At 31.9% G+C, this 18,783-nt stretch overlaps 1 protein-coding gene across 1 annotated transcript; it reads left to right on the top strand.

The window, feature by feature from the left end:
* The first annotated feature begins 11,818 nt into the window (after nt 1-11,818).
* LOC106107102 lies at nt 11,819-17,917 on the top strand. Its single transcript, XM_013287802.1, has 4 exons — nt 11,819-12,031; nt 16,451-16,536; nt 16,759-16,860; nt 17,374-17,917. The coding sequence occupies exons 2-4, from the start codon at nt 16,521-16,523 to the stop codon at nt 17,517-17,519; spliced, it is 264 nt and encodes an 87-aa protein (XP_013143256.1). The 5' UTR covers nt 11,819-12,031; nt 16,451-16,520; the 3' UTR covers nt 17,520-17,917.
* Nucleotides 17,918-18,783: the final 866 nt, after the last annotated feature.

Here is an 18,783-nt window from a genome sequence, read left to right as displayed (position 1 = left end):
GTTTGTACAAAAATACCATAGTAATTCTGTACGTATGCATGTTTTTCACTTTTTTTGTATTCAAACGGAACATTCATAATACGAGTTTTATTCAAAGGCGTGGAAATCGCGTTATGCTTAGCAGCAATGCGGTCGCATTCTTTTATATACTGAGCGAATAGTTTTTGCATATAAGAAATACCTTATATGTACATATGTATATCTTATATACATAATAATACCAGATTAATCGTATATTAACCACAATCTTTTAGTTGGTATAACTGTTATTGTAATTGTTAATCTCTTGTTTTTCAATAAATTTATTTCTATTTCTAAACTGCTGAACGGGTCTCGATGAAATTTGGTAGAGATGTAGAGGATAGTCTGGAAGAACACAAAGGCTGTTTACTTTTTTTTTATTTCACGCAGACCTAGTCGCGCGAAAAACCTAGTATTTTTATATGTAAGAATTCTATAAGTATGTGCATGAAAATGTTTAATTATAATATCTAATTTTTGTCTTAAAACAACTAAATAATTTTAAGGTTTTTCTTTGAATATTCATCCAAAGTAAGAAAACAAGGTCTCAAAGCCCGTTCCTATCCCCCCATGTCCCCCGGGAGATTTCAACATCGCTCAGCTAATGAATCAATTATTTTTTTCACTGAATAATTCATCTTGAATAAATGAATGGATATACTTATTCCAATATTTGTTCAAATAAATCTAGTTTGCTTAGCAAATTAATACAACTTTTTACTACGAAAACGAAATACTTATAGAGGTGAGTACATCTCTATAACACTCTGTGGGACAATACGAACCAAACTGCACCTTACACTTTCTAATCTATAAATTATTATAGGATCCAAGAGGGACGTTGAATGGAAAAGAAAATCAAATTTAAATGATAATTCATAATTCACTTTATTGTTCGCTTAATTGACTTTATTGTAGTATTTAAATTTTTTTGCAGTATTTGGTATTTAATGTAGAATTATGGAATCATACCTCATACTCATACTATTATAAATGCGAAACTTTAGATGGATGTTTGTTAGAGTTTGTAGCCAAAACGGATGAACGGCTTTTGATGAAATTTGGTATAGATGTAAAGGATAGTCTGGAAGAACACAGAGGCTACTCACTTTTGTTTTTTTTTTAATTCCACGCGGACGTAGTCGCGGGCGAAAAGCTAGTTGTTAATAAAGTAAATCGTATAATATCAATGTATTCTGACATGCCCAATGTGAAAACTGATTTGAAATTATGGAAATGTTTGATGTGAACAAATTATTACATTCGTACTAGTCTCGTACTGTGGTGCTCGTGATAAATTTCGGCTTGTTAACTAAAGCGTGTCTTGAACAATGCGATGTCAGTTGCAGGGCGGCTGAAATATTCCGCTTAAGATATTTCTTTCTCGTTTTCATTTCTTTTTGTCTCTATATCTTTTTGTCCTACTGAAATGTGTTTATTTATCTATTTATTATGTTTCTTAAAATCAATTTTAAATAATTAAAAATAAGTATCATTAGTTATTTAAAAATTGATGCTAATATTTTGCTTTAAATCGTATTTACTGTTATATTACAAGTGTGACTTTATAATCCAAATGTTGTTCGTGAAGTGGAAACATTTTTATGTTCACTACAAAGTCGACGCTGTTACACAATTACATAAAGATTTCAAATAAGTTATGTAACAATAACTTTAATGACGTCGATCTTCTTAATTATTACTTAGTTACTATTTCGGAATGCCCATAGACAAACTTCTACAAGTGTACATTTCACGTTTTAGGTTCTGTTAACTTCGCTTTGAATTGAAAAGGCGGTTGAAGTTAAATTTATTTGCACGAACCGCTCTTTTCAGCTTGAGCCAAACTTTTATTTATATATTTTTCAGCGTAAACACCTTTCCCGAGCTTTTACCAGGAAACTAGCTTTTATGGAAAAGATTTCAAAGCAGCCGTGAATTGCTTTAATGTTACCGGAGTCTAGGAAATGTTTATTTGAAAATACGTTCGGCGCGAGCTTTTGAAAAATTTCCCTCCTATTTCAAGCTACGTATTTATGGAGGCTGTCACTCGGTAGTGATATAAAACTATTTATTGAAAGTTCAAATTATAAAATCGTTAATTTTCAACTAATATTCAAATGTAAGATAATTATAATTATGCCACAATGGACGTTGAATGTAGAAGATGATGTAAAAACAAAGAATGTTATGATAATACAAGCTTCGCCCACGACTCCATCCGCGTGGAATTAATAAAAACAAAAGTTATGTGTTCTTCCAGACTATCCTCTACATCCATACCAAATTTCATCAAAATCAGTTCAGCCGTTTAAGTTACAAACTCTAACAAACATCCATCCATCCATCTAAACTTTTGCATTTTAACATTAGTATGAAGTATGATGAAATATCTATTACTAATAATTTAACAACATATTGCTTAATATAATTTTCCTTTTCTAGTAATTTGCCCTGTAACCTATTTTGTCCTTGAAACAAAAGAAAATAATCATGAATTAGAAATGTAAAAAAGTGTGCAATAAATTTTCCTTATTAAATTACTTTCAGTCTTACTCGCGCTGGTCGTAGACATTATGAAGAAAATTATGAAAACAGCATAATTAAATAAGGTAAGCTCGAGTTCTGTAATTTACCTTTGTTTTAATTTACCAAGAAAGGTGATGTTAAATTATTTCCGGCAACTGTTCTTAGTAGGTTTTTAATGATAACAAGTCTTTTTTTTTAAAGAAATACCGGGTTTAAAAGTAAAACAATGATACCTGGCGATTCTAATATGATAAATATTAGAATATAACAAATCGGAATCGAAGTTATCGATTGTTTCGCAGCTACTTCAACTGTTTAGTTGCAAAACTAAATATCGAGTAGTGTGCACACCTAAATATAAGCTCATAGGATCAAAGCGCGACTAAACAGTTGTGCGATAGTTTCGTCAACGGTGCGCGCGCTCTAAATGTATTTCAACAGCTACAATTATTTCTCTATACTAAATTTTTTTAATGTTTAATAGAAGTCGAAGGTTTCATTAATTTGCAAGGAAGTTAACAATACTCCGATGTTATAATTTGATTGAGGGATTGTTTACATAAGTAATTTCCATAATCAAGACTTCTCTGTTTTGAAGATTGTACTCAATTATTATGCTTAACAAAAGTTTCTAACATAACTCCGAAATTGAATATTAATATACAGAACTCGTAAATTACGAAAACAATTGCTACTCAATTTTGTATAATATTAAATGTATTCGCTCATATATTTCTATTATAATTTTTACGTAAAAAACACCGTATAATTCAGTACTTAATAATATTGAAAATCTTACTAATATTATAAATGCGACAGTTTAGATGGATGGTTGTTTGTTAGAGTTTGTATTCTAAACAGCTGAACGGATTGCGATGAAATTTGGCAAAGACGTAGAGGATCGTCTGGAAGAACACATAGGCTATTCGCATATATATTTTTTTAATTCCACGCGGACGGAATTGCGGGCGTAAGCTAGTAGATTAAAAATTAAGTTTAATTCAAACATTCTAATCTGAAGGAAGGAAACAATAAAAGTAGTGAGATACTAACTTTTTTTTTTCAAATGAAAGTTTCCGATTATTCGGTTCAATTCACAAGATGGCAGTAGGTCAACTCGTTGAAGCGATCCAGCTATTTGCATAACTGTGAATCCGACCCTGTAAGAGCGCGCCTGCGGGAAGCCGCTGCCTAATAATGTCTACATAAATCTACATGAATTTCTCCTAGAAGCTTATTGTAGTTGAAACATTCCTCGGTCTTAAGGTATTATTGTAAATCCACTTCTATTTAAAGCTAGATGCAATAAAGTTTTAATTAAATTAATGTGTTTATTGAAATTATTATTTGAAATACGCTCCCCCGTATATTGTAAAATCTGTTGTATTTAATTACTCGTCTACCCTTAATTATTTAGCTCCAATTAATTTGGTTAATTTTTCGCTTGTATAATAAAGGAATGAAATATGCTATTAAAGGCGATGCTTGTTGAACTAAATAATACGATGTTCAAAAAACAATTTTTAATACTAGTTATATTCGCTATTATTTAACTCTAAAAAAAATGGTGAGAATTCCTATTGCGTCCCTGTCTCTTTCTATTCATCACGAGTTGACAGAGGTTAACTTAAAAATCAGTGTAGACTGCATATTATAATTTAATTAAACCTCTTAAGATCTATCTAAATGGTATATTTGTAAACGTTTATTGCTGTGTAGTGAAATACGCACTTCTATTTTATGAGAAAATAATCATTTACTTTATTATCTCATCATGATTATGTACTTAAAGAATACGACATCAAGATACTGACGTCTTAAAGCAAGATTTCTATTTAGATTAAGCCAAAGCCTCCCTTTGAAAACATTTTCTTACCACTTCATAGATTACTTTAGCCGATACAATGTTTATTTATTAGAGTTTGTTAGAAAATTCATCTATTCCCATAGAAATAAATTTAGTTTGTTCGGGAAAACAAGAAAAAACAATTTGTAACAATTTATTACCAAGTTACCTGATAAGTTTTTATTTGAAATTAATACTTGTTTACTTTGATATCAATTTTTCAATTGATGTTTAAATCACATTTTTAATTTTTTTTTTTCTGTACTTCAATAGTTAAAAAATGATAAAGGAAAATCGATCAACTCCTCTCGGTTTTACAATTCAATTAAAATTTAGTGATATGAAAACATAACGTATTTAGAGTTCCCTAATACTTCATGCCTTATTTATAGTGAGTCTATCTCGAGGTAACATCGGCCAGCGATTCATTTTATATAAGTTTAAGACCTGACCCAATTTAGGTCGAAGCTGAGAAGGGTGTGGCTCACAGATTTATTTAGTGGCTTCGGAGAATTGTTTTATAACTGACAAGAGAAATTATTTACTAAAACTTTAAATAAGTCATTTTTGATGCCTGACTGCGTACTGTTTTTTTAAATATTTAAACTGCTTATCTGACATAACAATGAGTATTGACATTAAAGTAAAGGTGTTAGATCTTAAAATTGATAATTAGTTTGAAATAAAAATACTTTTCTTTAAAAAGTAGACATGAAAATATTTAGAAGTAAATTTAATCAACATGTATTTAATGGAGCGCTATCAACGAATAATGATATTATTTAAATTATCAAGTGAACTTGCAAAACTTTTACTCACCCTTATCGATATTGGAAAGTTTTAAGCGAAACTTTCTAAGCAATATTTGAGACTTCTACAACTTTTCCGTCTTAACTTAGACTTGTAACTGTGACGAAGATATTTACTCTTTTATTTTATACAAATCGCGTAACAAGATTTAATTAAATAAAGCTAGAGAGAAGATGAAGATTAAGAAAACCTAAGCTTTTTTTTCCAGATAACCTATTTAAGGTTACTAATTCATAAAAGCGTTAAAATTCTTAAGGTCTATTCGTGGATGTTTCAGCTCGAAACACAATATGTCTGTTCTTTTCAAGTGCCATTGTTCTTTTAGCATTGTTGCTTCGTTACAGTCTTTTTTCGTTGTAAGCGGAGCGTACGTTTTAGCGTCTTATTTTCAGCATGTCCATTTTACAAGACCGAACCAAGCTTATCGGCTATAATGTACATTGTGTATGAAGTCCAGCAAATTAAAGGACTATTGGACCTTTGAACATAAATCACAAAAAATATTGTCATGTCATATCTCCTTTATGATAGAAAATATAACTATGTGCGATGAGTACACTATGTCATTCATAAATGACACTTCAAAATCTTATTTGAAAATCGAATCAATTTGTGGTGAAATAATTGATCGGTTTCCAATTTCACTTGCTGCGGTACACCGACCGCATTCCAATGTTACAAACATTTAATAATTACGTTGCGAAGATACTGGCAGAGAATATTGTACTGTTTTAATCAGAAATTAATGATTTACTTTATGTTCATGAATTCTTAATATTACAAATATTGTACAACCCTTGAAAACTAATGAAAACGTGTTTGCCGTTGGGGCATTGGCTCAGTTAGTTTTTTTCCTGTTGGGCATATTGTTTGTTTGAATGAAATAGGCCCAATGGGAAAAAAATCGTTCTGTCGATTGATCGATGGTACTCAGGGTTGTTTCATCCTTGAAAACATAATTTTACATCTCAAATTAGCATATTTTAAAACCGTAATCGTTACAAATGTCTAGAAAAAAACAACAAATATAAATATATTTGACCCATTTTTCATTTATCAATTACATTGTATTTCATGTTCATAAAATGTAAAGAGCACTTCTATACGTTTTCTCAATTGTTGAAATGTTGCCGGAACATTTCCGGAAATAAAGCAATGCAACATTCCAGATATTTGAGAGCGTAGCTGTTTCGTGGAACGTAACTAGTATGTTGGACTTTATTTGGGGTCGTAATTGCTTCGTTGTGTATGGAATCAAATAATTTTGTTTTGTTATATAATTAGGACTTCAAACCAACTCTTCTTGTGAAGAAAATAATTGAAAAACTTCAGAGATTGGTATAAAAAAGGTCAGCTATTAATTTAAATACTGTGATTCTCGTAACTAAATAGAACCATTTTTTTTTTGTCATTTTGTTCAACTTGACGTAGAAACTTTACAAATGTGTTAGTGAAGTAAATACTGCCATTACATGAGTTATTTATTAACTTGTTTACGTAGCGTTACAAGCAAACAAGTAACAAATTCAAAACATACATTGTGTAAGGTGAAATATAGGATAGTTACACTCATAGTTTTTTTTACACGAAAAGATTGAAAATATTTTTGCATTCATGTAGAAAACTTTATGTTAAATAATATTATAAAGAAACGCGAAATTTTATTCAAATTTTCTGTATTCACAAATATTCGTAATTCAATTCAGACGACTTCACGAATGCGCTTAACCTTAACCATGGAATGTATAATATTTTTACATAAATGAGTAACCTTTCCTCAACTTTGACTTCATTGTCGTAAAACAGAGTTTTACGACCAGTTTCCTTGACCTTGTTGATGAAGGGTGAAAACAAACAAGAAACAAAAGTACTATTACGTCAGATAAGTATTCGTCACATAATTTTCGTTTATTCTATACTATCTATTGGCCCCGACTTCGTATGCATTGAACAAAACATTCAGAATTTATTTCCTACGTAGATTAGTAAGTAGACAAACAAAAACAATTATGTACATTAGCACCGTAATTACTCTGATAAAAGTTATTTTAGAAAAACCTACTGGAAAAAGGCGAAATACATAATACTTCATTTTTATTTTTTCCTCTTAATTAATAAAAAAATATTGTCGACCGCAAAGCTGAAGTGCGCCTGATTCAGCGTTAATGAATTTCACCCTTTCGCTCTTCACTCTCATATCGACAGCTTGTTGAAATGCACTTCAGTTTCTAAATTGATATTGAAGTATCATATTTCAACGCAATTAATATTAAATGGAAAATGCTACCATCTCTCTCATTCACCCTAAGTAAACTGAGATAACAATACGTTTTCCTACATGTATATTCGCAGTGGAAACTCATGTTTATGTAGATTTAATGACATAGAGCTAGGGGCAATGTAGTTAGCACGAGCTCACTTCTCATTAAAGGCTATTTGGATACGTTGCGAAGTAATATTATGTCGTAACCTTATTGTAATAATAAGGTTCCGGTTTATCATATGTAAATTCTATCTCTGTTAGTTTTTACATTATAAAGTTTTAGAAGCGAAGAAAAATTAAATTTCTTATGTTTCGATGTATTTTTATATTCATGTAAATAATTGGACTCTCGAGATCTAACTACATTTTAAATCTCTTAAAATACAACTTAAAAATCGATGTTCAATTTGTAGTAATCTATCTAGTTCGGTGCTGCCTAAATTGAGAGCTTAAAAAAATACCAGCCAATGCGTTACGTTGCATGTAGGTCAGTCGGGTCGCAATTTCAAGCGCCACAAAGGACTATCCTATCAACTGAAAACACAATTTGAAATTTCGACAGATTGTGTGTCTCGTAACATTCATAGCACCGGACACTATGACATACCAACAATAACGATCAGACCACATAACTATCGGTTTTTTTTTTTAATAAACACATATTTGTTACAGATGGGAAAAATATCAGCAAGCTTTTCTCACAACAAAGTTAAGGTCGACGTATATAAGAATAATTTATTATTTTTTTTAATTAAAAAGCTCAGTTATAAATTACTTCATTTAAAAATTCAACGTATTTAATGGAGTTCGGATTCCCTTGGGTAAACAAACGTATTACGGATAATAACCCAAACTTTTGTTATCTGTGAAACGGGACCACATACGTGATTTTTCCCGCAATAAAACCTTTTTGCAGGACCAAGAGCAAAAAATATTTAATGATGACAAATATAAAAAATGTTGTGTACATTTTTGTCAATAAATATAACATATAATATTGTTACGAAAGTGATGTTCGTGTTCAAGATATAATGAGATTGTATTCCTCTGAGCTTCGATAGTCTTAGTCCGCATAAATATTATGACGTGATTCATTTACATACTAGAAATTTCCTAGACCCGAGCTTCTACAGCATCATTACAAAAACTGTCCGTGTTTATAAGAAAAATATCTTTATTAAAAAAACAACTTAGAGTTCTTATAGGATAAAAAATATCGATATTAGAACGTTGCTTCACAGTTTTTAAATGGATTCTGCGGCTTTACACTTTTATAGTCCACAATAAAACCTCAAATCCACGTTTAAATACCAGTAGAAGAATAATCTTTTCCACCCTTCTTTATTCTCAAAGCATTGTAGTTATTATCTGTATGCTGTTGTAATCTCATCAGACAAACTTTAAAGTAAATATAAAAAAAATTATGTTATAGTCACTATTATATTGTTATTGTTATAAATTTAAAGGATAAAATCTTCTATGAAATGATCAAACGCCTTCTGAACGCAATCATCAAATACCTTAAAACTATGGATTTTACTAGAATTTAATCTATATTTGAAATTTTGCACCACATTTTCGTCAATAAATCGATATTTGTGATAAAGAAGTAAGAATTTCTCTTAAAACCTCTAATTTTCGAGAGGGACATTAGCCGGAGCGTTGGATTGATGACGTGATTACGCGCGCACTAAACCAAATGATTACGGCTGCAATCCACTTTGTCTCAAATGACCTTAAGTGGTTATTTATTTCAATCGATGCCATTATGTATATGTCAAAAAAAATGTGGTAGTCCAATGCTAAGCTATACTAAAATTATAATTAGAAAAAATGTACTTTTATATATTTGACCGACTTCCCAAAAAAAGAAAGTAATCAATTCGTCTGTATGTTTTTTTTAATGTGTGTTACGCGATATCTCCGGCACTGGTGGACCAATTTTGAAAATCCTTTTTTATCCGAAAGGCATTGTTTTTTTTTTTCTTTTAAATTCAGTATAAGATAGTAATAACTAATGATATTGTAATAACATTTACTTGTAAAAACATTGCTTGGTAAAACGATAGTTTAAATTTATTTTATTTTCACTACAACGTTTTATTTCTAATACATTATTACAGAGGATTTCTTTGGCTTTCCGCCAACCTTTAATAGAATCAATTTTCCTTCTTATCGATAGAAATGGTCTTGTTATGTGATAAACGCATCAAAGGTAAATTTAAAATAGGAAACCAAAAATCTAAATTGTGTGATTTAAAATGTGCCAGTTTTCATTCTACAAAAGTAATAGCCATAAAAATAGATGTAGTAATAAATTTGTTTAGACTTCCCCATGATAAAGTTTTAATTATAATTTAAGCCGGCTAAATACAGTAAGCTCTTTTGATGTACGCATAGACGTATTAACACATTCATAATCCAACAAATAGTCTTAGACTAAACATAGAGAGTACAGAATTAATTTGTTTGAACAAACTTCAATTGTAATTTGCATATAAATAGAAAAATAGTCAAAAGCATAAATAAAAGAATAAAATAGCCTTTATTGTTTTCCAGATTACAAATTATAATAAATGCCTAAATGTTAGCATCTAGGCATTTATAACTGAATTTTCTAATTAATTTCTATTACAATTTTCGTTTTAATTATCGGCAACTAGTTGTTTGTGCGGTAAAGGGCTCCTCTAAAGATAGTTAAAAGCTTTGAACTGTTTAAATAAAAACAAATATAAACGCAACCAAAACGATTTATTGATAAACAAAAACTACCAGTAGAAATACATCTATAAGCAAATCAGATTTATTGCAGAGAAATACGTGACGAAATCGATATCAGCCATAAACGATCTAATAAATTCAATGTATTCAATCTCGTTGTGTCGAATTTGTCAAGAAGGATAACGTAATAAAAAATTATAGTACGGCCGTAAAACTGTCGGGGATACTGTTTCGGAGACGTATTTAGTGCCTTTGAATAAATATTACACATTTATCACATTACTTTGGAGAAGTTCAAACGCCAACTGTTAGTTTAATTATATTAACAAAATTATTCTAGTATCAACGATATATAGATTAGTCCCTGAAACTGGAGACTCTTGTCTACTGACGTAACTTTATGACAACGTAATAATCATCGTATATGTTCAACAAGCTTTAGTGAAAAGTGAAAAACAAAAGCAGTACATGGTTTAAAAAAACAAAAGCAGTAACTACTATTGCAGAGGACTTACTTAAAGGACGATTTACCTAATACAAATAAAACGGCATAGACAGAATTACACATTTACTATCAATAATTACGAAATTGGTAATATATTACGAAGAATACAATTTTATTTGTTTGAGTAAAACATACAACAGAACCCATGAACCCGCTTACGTATTTTTATTAAATTATGTACCCGAATTTGTGAGGATCTATGGAGCTATTTATCAACAACAGAGCTTTATACAACGGGATTTTCCGTAGAACAAAGTTTTGGCAGCGCTTAAGCACGGATTAAAATACAGTCTCTAGTTAAAAACTTTTTAAATATGCTCATTATAGTTTGAGATAAAATATGAACTGGCATTTTCAGTAGAAAGTTTAACCTTAATTTTTCATGAGCAAATTATTTAATGTTATGATTTCAGTTCCTTAAATGTGCTTTCTTCGCACGAACTTAATGTGGGAGATCATCATCCACTTGCCCTTATCCCTTATGGAGGGTCGGCACAGTATGTGCTGCTCTTCCATACATCTCTATCAGCCGTCATATCTGAATCCACTCCTTTCTTAAGCATATCTTCCTTCACACAATCCATCCATACTTTCTTCGGTCTTCCTCTTCCTTTGTAGCCATCCACATTCAATCTCAACACTTTCTGGTTTATGTCCCCATCATTTCGTCGCATAATATGTCCATACCACGCTAACCTTTTGCTTCTCAATTTCTCCACCACTGGCGCTACTTTCAAACTTCCTCTAATATGAATATAATTTCTGCAAAATTAAATGGTATTATTAAAAAGTATTTTTGTTCATAAAGATCGGTAACACATTAATGATTGTCCATACCAAATTGTAACACTTTGACTTTAATTATTATCAAAGAATTACCAAATTATAGCCTGACAAACATACTTCTTTATATAGAAATCAAATAGAGCTTTTTTAAACACGAAATTATGCGAAAGAGTAAAGCGTGCACCGGCATAAAAAGAATAAAGGGGTTAAAGCATGAAAATATCTCCACAAATCTAGCAGGCGTAGGGCTGGGGAATAGAGGGCGCGGTGGGCGCGGTGGGCGCACCCCGGGTGAGGTGACGAGCGTTCAGTGCTCGCCCGGACATAGTCCCGGCTGGACGACTATTTGCTCTTTGTTACCAACTCGTTCCGCACCAACTTCTCCGGAACAAACGGACAGTAAGAATGAACCGAATCGTTGCGTTCAATGCCTCTTAATCGAAAATGTGAAGTGTCTATTGTGCTTAAAAGCGATACTTTCAGTAAGTGTTTTTCGCCGAGAAATAGGAAAATTACTTTTTGACTGAAATGTTTGGGATTTAACGTACAGGTATATTATTTTATATTAATTTAAACGTTTTTAATGCATTTTCTATATAATATGAAATTTTACATTTAAATTATTCAGCGAAGAGCTTGTATGAAGAAAGCTCTACCATACTAAAAGAAGATTTTCCAGCAAACAAAATATTTACCTTGTCATTTTTTCATCGGTGTATGTCTGTGGAGGTCTTCAGTATATTCATATGTAAACTCCCTTTTGCCACTATCTTCTATTCTGGGCTAAACCCGAGGCTGCAACTAGTAGTTAACAAAAATCTTGGACAATATTCAGATTTTCATATATATGGTACTGTTACTACTAAAGGTAAAAAACATTTTATCAATTACAAAAAGTACATAAGTATGATTAAATAACCGTCTAAACTGAAGTTTATTATCTAATTTTGTTTTTATCGATGTACCTACTTACGGATGTCCGTCTGAAAGTATAAAATGTAGGAGAAAATTTTTCGACCCTCTCGTTCATCACTGTCTTTGCGTTTATAAGTTAAAAAATAGCTTGAGAAATACAAACTAAAGGACAGCGAAGTCGAAGTTATTTGAAATATGGCGTTGGAAAAAGATCTATTGCCTAAGTAGAAATTGCACGCGGGGAACTTTTGATTAGGGTGTAGGTAAGATGGATTTTGTTAGATTTGTTACAAAAGAAATATGGCCGGTCGGCTTATGAGACGTGACAGGCTTAGAAAATATCGCGACGACCGGAATTGAATGTACGAAAATCGTTTAAAATTTTAATTGAATATCGAAGTGTTTTCTTAAAATTGAGGTTTAAAATTATTAAAAAAAATTGTTCTATCTAAACGTTTAATTAATGAAAGTGCTACTAGGTGCTGAGAACCTCAGAATTAATTAATGTTTATTACATTTATCTTTTGCCCTCATTCCGACGTGCGACTCGCCATCTTTTTATTGCTATTCAAGTTTTGCTCGTGGAATATTTTATTTGATGTTTTAATTAGTCTTCAAAGCAAAGGTAAAATACTGTCTCTAATTTATAAACTAAGAAGATAAATCCAAGCCTTTGTACCATGTTTAGAAAACACTAACAGCATAGCTAGCAGGCTTTCATACACGTAACATGCGTGATTTTGACTAGCAAGGCAACACAAACCATCTTTAGGTCGACTTAAATCATCATCATCAACTTGCCCTCGTCCCTACGGAGCATAAACACAGTATGTGCTGCTCCATACATTTCTATCAGCCGTCATATCTGACTTCACTCCCTTCTTAAGCGTATCCTCTTTTACACAATCCATCCGTACTTTCTTATGACTTCTTAAAACGACTTAAATAATAGATATAATTTTTTAGCAAAAATTATTGTACTACAAGTTATTTGCATGACAGGGGAAGTATTTTCTAGCGAGATATTAAAGACCTGTACGTAACGTAAACATAGTTCATTTTTACATTGTTTAGATTTTCTCTACTCCGTTAGAATTCCAATTACCTGAAGAACTTACATATGAAAAATGCAACATGTTTTATGCATAGTTTCATATCTGCTAACTTCATTCGTACCTCTACAATGTGTATACTAACATTGCACTGTTTCGATGTTCTCCACACATCTGGCAGAATAGCTGATTGTACAAAGTCTGAGATGCCAAGTACCACCATTAATAGCATTGAATGCAATGTAAATTGTTTTTCAAATCGTTGCAACTGCTAAATATAATGACATTTTCGTAGTTTTTATTTGATATTATCATAATAATGTAAATAGAAATTTGTCAATAAATATTTCAAGACAAATACAGGCTATGGTTTAAGCTTTGAAGTCAATTCATAATCCAGTCTAAAATATACTTTATGTACATTGCAAATTTCCTTATAAAATTATTGAACCTAACAGAAGAAATCGAAGAAAAATAGAAAAACATATTTTCTTTTACGTAGAGTTGTGTGTGAATTATAGTCTAACAAACGATAAGATCGGTCAGTGGCGAGGAAACAGCGGAAAGGTCAGAGGGTGGGAAGGAGATTAGGTATGCAGGACGCTACCGGAAAGATAAATCTCACAGTAAACTACACTGAATATAAGAAGACCGCGCTAAAGAAGTTAGATTATTTATCCAAACATCTTTGGAGGGTTCTCATGACTTGCGTAACTAGCTTTAGCCCGCAACTCCTTGCGCGTGGAACTAATAAAAGTAAATAACCCGTGTATGTTTTCCAGACTATTCCCTACATCTACGCCGAATTTTATCGAGATACGTTCAGCAGTTTAAGTTTTAAACTCTGACAAACATCCATCAATCCATCTATGTAAACTTTCGCATTTATAATATGACTAAGAAGTAAGATTAATAACTTAGTAATAATGATGGTTAAATTTATTGTGTGTTCATTGATGTTATGTTCAATTCTGAGTTTAAAATTTTTATAGCTAAATATCGTCTAGAATATATTCTTTGAAAATAGAATTATACTATTAACATCTCAAGTAGATGTTTAAATTATATAAATAAAAAGTAGTGAAAACTCCATAAAGGGTTAAAGGCTAGACTTGATAGGTATTCAATCTCAAGTCTCAAACTTGACTTGATATTTGAAATTCAAAATTCCGAGAAGCCTGCATTGTTTGTCGTTTCATTTGCCTACGATCAAGTCAACGACCCATACGTCTAGTCGATTCAATTTAAAAACTTTCATACTTATAGAAGCGTAGAATCCATATCGAATCGAGAGTCTGTTTGTCAAATGTTATTTTGTTTTGTCAATAACAACATTGAGGTAAATTATCCATACAAAAGGCTTCCGTAGACATTTTTGGTCTCTTCACTTTTGTGCTCTGAATGAGATATCTACCCACAAGGATGGATGGATGTTTGTTAGAGTTTGTAGCTTAAATTGGCTTGTGACTTAATGGCTCTTTAAGCTGTCTCCAATTTTGAATTCCACCTACAAAATATATTCTAAGAGGCTCCCTTAAATACCATTTAACAACACTGAGTGTGATATGCGATTGCAATCGAAATGTTACGTAAAATAACAAAACAAATTTAAATAACAAAGATATCAAAACGAAGTATAGGCTTATTGTAGGGCTTATTTTTTACTAACTAGAGGATAAAATTGATATTAGCTGCGTCAGATTACGGCCTCGCTAATTTTGCGCTACATTGGGTCCGCGAGTCGCACGAGGGTTTTAATAAATTTTGATGTCACAAAATTTTAAATGACAATTGAGTTTGATAAAATAAAGATATCTAAATTATTTTTCTCTCACCACTAAAGATAGTTAAAAAATTTTAAGACCCAATTATAACAAATGATCCCGCTTCTATGAATAGATTTTTGTATCAGTATTATTTACTAGCTGTTGCAACTTCTTCCCCGTGAAATTAAAAAATAATGAAATATATAGCCTATGTTACTCACAGATAAATTGTCTTCCTAATGGAAAAATAAATTTGAAATCGATCGTGTAGTTTCTGAGTTATTTCAATACATACAAAAATACACAACATCTACACTAATTCCTTCCTTACCTCTTTATAATATTAGTATAGAAGTAGATAGTACTAATACTATATTACGAGTATACTATATTACAACTACTCGTAATAACTAACTCGTCGCGAAACGGTTGCAGTATTACATAAAAAGTCAAGTCGTAAACAACATTTTATACGCTTAGTATTAAATGCACGTACACACGAATGTAATTTATCTTTTCACTAATTCCACAGAAAAGTAATTACTTTAATTTTTTTTATAATATAACATGGCAAACGAGCAAGCGACCACCTGAATCCACAGAAATGTAGAGCGACCGCTGCCCATAAACATCCGCAATTGCAGATGCGTTGCCTACCCTTAATAGACGGAGGAGGAGACACACATAAAAGGGGACATTTTCTCTTCCTACGCTTCTCATCCACCGTCAAATCCACTTTTGCTTCCCATCCTTTCCTCTTAAGAAAACGATGGAATGGGACTAAAATCAGAAACGCGGAATTGCTCCCTCTTCACGCCTGTTTTCTGTGTGGTCGTGGTATTACATCGGGCTAGCTGACCCATTCGTGCGAAGATGTTAAAGCAGCTCTACCACTGTAAAACTTATTAGTTATATTAAAAAACTGCTTAAAACGATTAGTTAAATTTTAAAGGTGCCGTGAAAAAATTAAAAGATTTTTTCTATTGAGTGAATTTGGGTTTGAATTGATTTTTATATCATGTGGTAATTTGGCATCTTCATTGTTCCTTTATTCGAATCGGAAATTCTGTTAGCGGGAATTGACTTTACGAATTGGTCATGTGTATAGAATATTAAACAAAAGAAATGTCGTTATTATACCAAAAGAATTTTGGAACATCTCCAATTGCTACATTTCATTAATCAAGGGACCTTTTGATTATTCTTCGAACTAATTATATATTCTTCTTGTTCCAGATTAATTCAGATTTCAGATGTAAATGAATTAAGCAGTATAAAGTAAAGCACAATATTTACATCGAACAAGATGGTAATAATCATCGGTAAGTAAAAGAGTTTACTAACTTCAGACACTTAAGATATTTCTTCAGTACATCGAGATGATAAAAATTCCGATTTCCATCTTGTTAATAACTTATATATGTTTTCTTATATTAAGCGACTATCAAAATGTGTTACCACCAATTGTGCATGAAAGAAAAGGATCCTTTGTAGCAAATGACAAAGGGAGATTTTTCTCAGTCAAGTTATGTGGTTTTGTCCAGGTCGAATATGTGTGAGCACGGGTGTGGCGGTGCTTGCGGTGGCAGGCGGCGCGTCGGCGCGGGTCGCTGGCAAAATGGGCGGCTATTCCAACAAGATGGGAGGTAAGCCATCAAACACCAAAATTATACGTCGCAAGAAACGAAAGATATTTGATGTTTTGTACCACACGTTACTTGTACGCTGCGTTGTTGCTCAAATACCTTCTAATCGAGCAGCTCGAGTACCCTAAATTAAGGCTATATGTAAATTTGGGCTGATTATCATTTACTCAATTGAGATAACACGTGAGTGAATGGTATACGCTAATTGCCCATTGAGTAACCATTTATAAGCAAATGTAGTCAAAGATAATATTCGCTTTAATATAATTCAGTGGTAATATCAAATTATTCACACTAAAATCACCTGCTCAAAGGGTGACTTTGTTGATATTGTTAGTTGCCCTTTAGAAGTTAAGATTCAAGATTCCAAGTAAATTACGTACATGTTTATTAAATGGCAAATGCGAATACTCAAGGATAAAGATATTTGATAAAGTCTAATTTTGTTAGACTTCCAACTTAACACTCCTAGCATATTGTTCTAGTCGATATAATCAATTTAATTGGTTTTAGGGAAATCGACGAGCGGCATCAACGAAGAAATAATCTGGATAAGCATAAGTATGGCAATAGCGATAGCTGTGCTGATAGCGATCGCGTTGTGCTACATCCTGAAGGAGAAGTGTACCAAGCGGCAGTCGTACCGGGAGCAATCATGACGATACAAGCAGGAGTTCGCGAAGCACGCCCTCGCGGACTCCCTCTCGGAATTCGAGTTCCCCTCCTACACTCTCTACCCGCAGTATTCCCCTGACGGCACCGAATATTTCTACAACTTCCATCGCTTTTCATACTTAAAAGACAGTTTTAAACTACCCCCAAAGGACTATCCGAAAGAATACCCTATAAATTCAATACAAATTAATGACGATATTTACATAAATGCGTGATTAAGACGTGTGTGTTGCGTGAGAGCGATGTTCATTATGACGAATTTACGCGACGCTGGTGTCGTACTGTACCAAAAACTAATGATAAATAACTATATGTTAGACATATAATCTAATTTATTATTATAGAATACGTCTGTAAAATGTATTATATTAATCGGAATTGAATATGTGGTGTTCGATGTATGAAAATCATTATTTTGATTTATTTAAGTACTTAGCTCTTATAATCTTTACTAATAATAATCTCAATGTATTAAAACTTCATTCTTTGTGTCTGTGATAGAAAAATTACGGTTAAAACTCCTTTCATACAATATAAATAGATGAAAACACACATTAAAATTGTCTAAAATTCCCTCTAATACGGTAGCGAAAGGGTAATATCCAATTTTATTTACACGCACGGTAATGTCTGTCAATAAAGTTGTTTGTCCAGTCTGGAATTACGACCCACGTGAGTCATTTCCAATTATTTATATAGAAAAACAAACTTATCAAAACATTATTTATGAATATAGGCAACTAACGCCATAAAACGTCCACGTTTTATGAATAACACACAAAAAAGGAGATTATTCTTACTTATCCTATACTTCTTTGCAGTCGAAGCGTACTTGAAACTTATAAAAATCGTAGTGTATATATGTCAGTCGTGGTCAATGGGTATATTATATTATTAATGTAAAATAAATTGTAAATAGCCATTCTGGTAATAAATGTTAGATACAATCTAATAATAATGTCTTTTACTTGTTACGCATTTTCCATATCCCGCTAATACTATATACCATTTAATAACTCTTTTAGTAGAAGAAAATAAATCTTAATCGACTATACATATAAAGGACTTGAGTACTTTTAATAAAAAAGCATTTTGTACCACTCCACTTCAATACAACGTAAGGATTTCTACATTAGACGAACTACTTGTGTTGTTAGCACAAAAAGGGGACATCCGTTACAAACATTGAATACCCGACCGTCCTGACTCGATAAATGAAAAAGGCTTCGCTACATAAAAGTGAATTGC

This window comes from Papilio polytes, unplaced genomic scaffold (assembly GCF_000836215.1).
Source record: "Papilio polytes unplaced genomic scaffold, Ppol_1.0 DF822067.1, whole genome shotgun sequence".
NCBI lineage: Eukaryota > Metazoa > Arthropoda > Insecta > Lepidoptera > Papilionidae > Papilio > Papilio polytes.
Note: the sequence above shows the minus strand (reverse complement) of the source record. Positions and strands in the feature narration are given on the sequence as shown.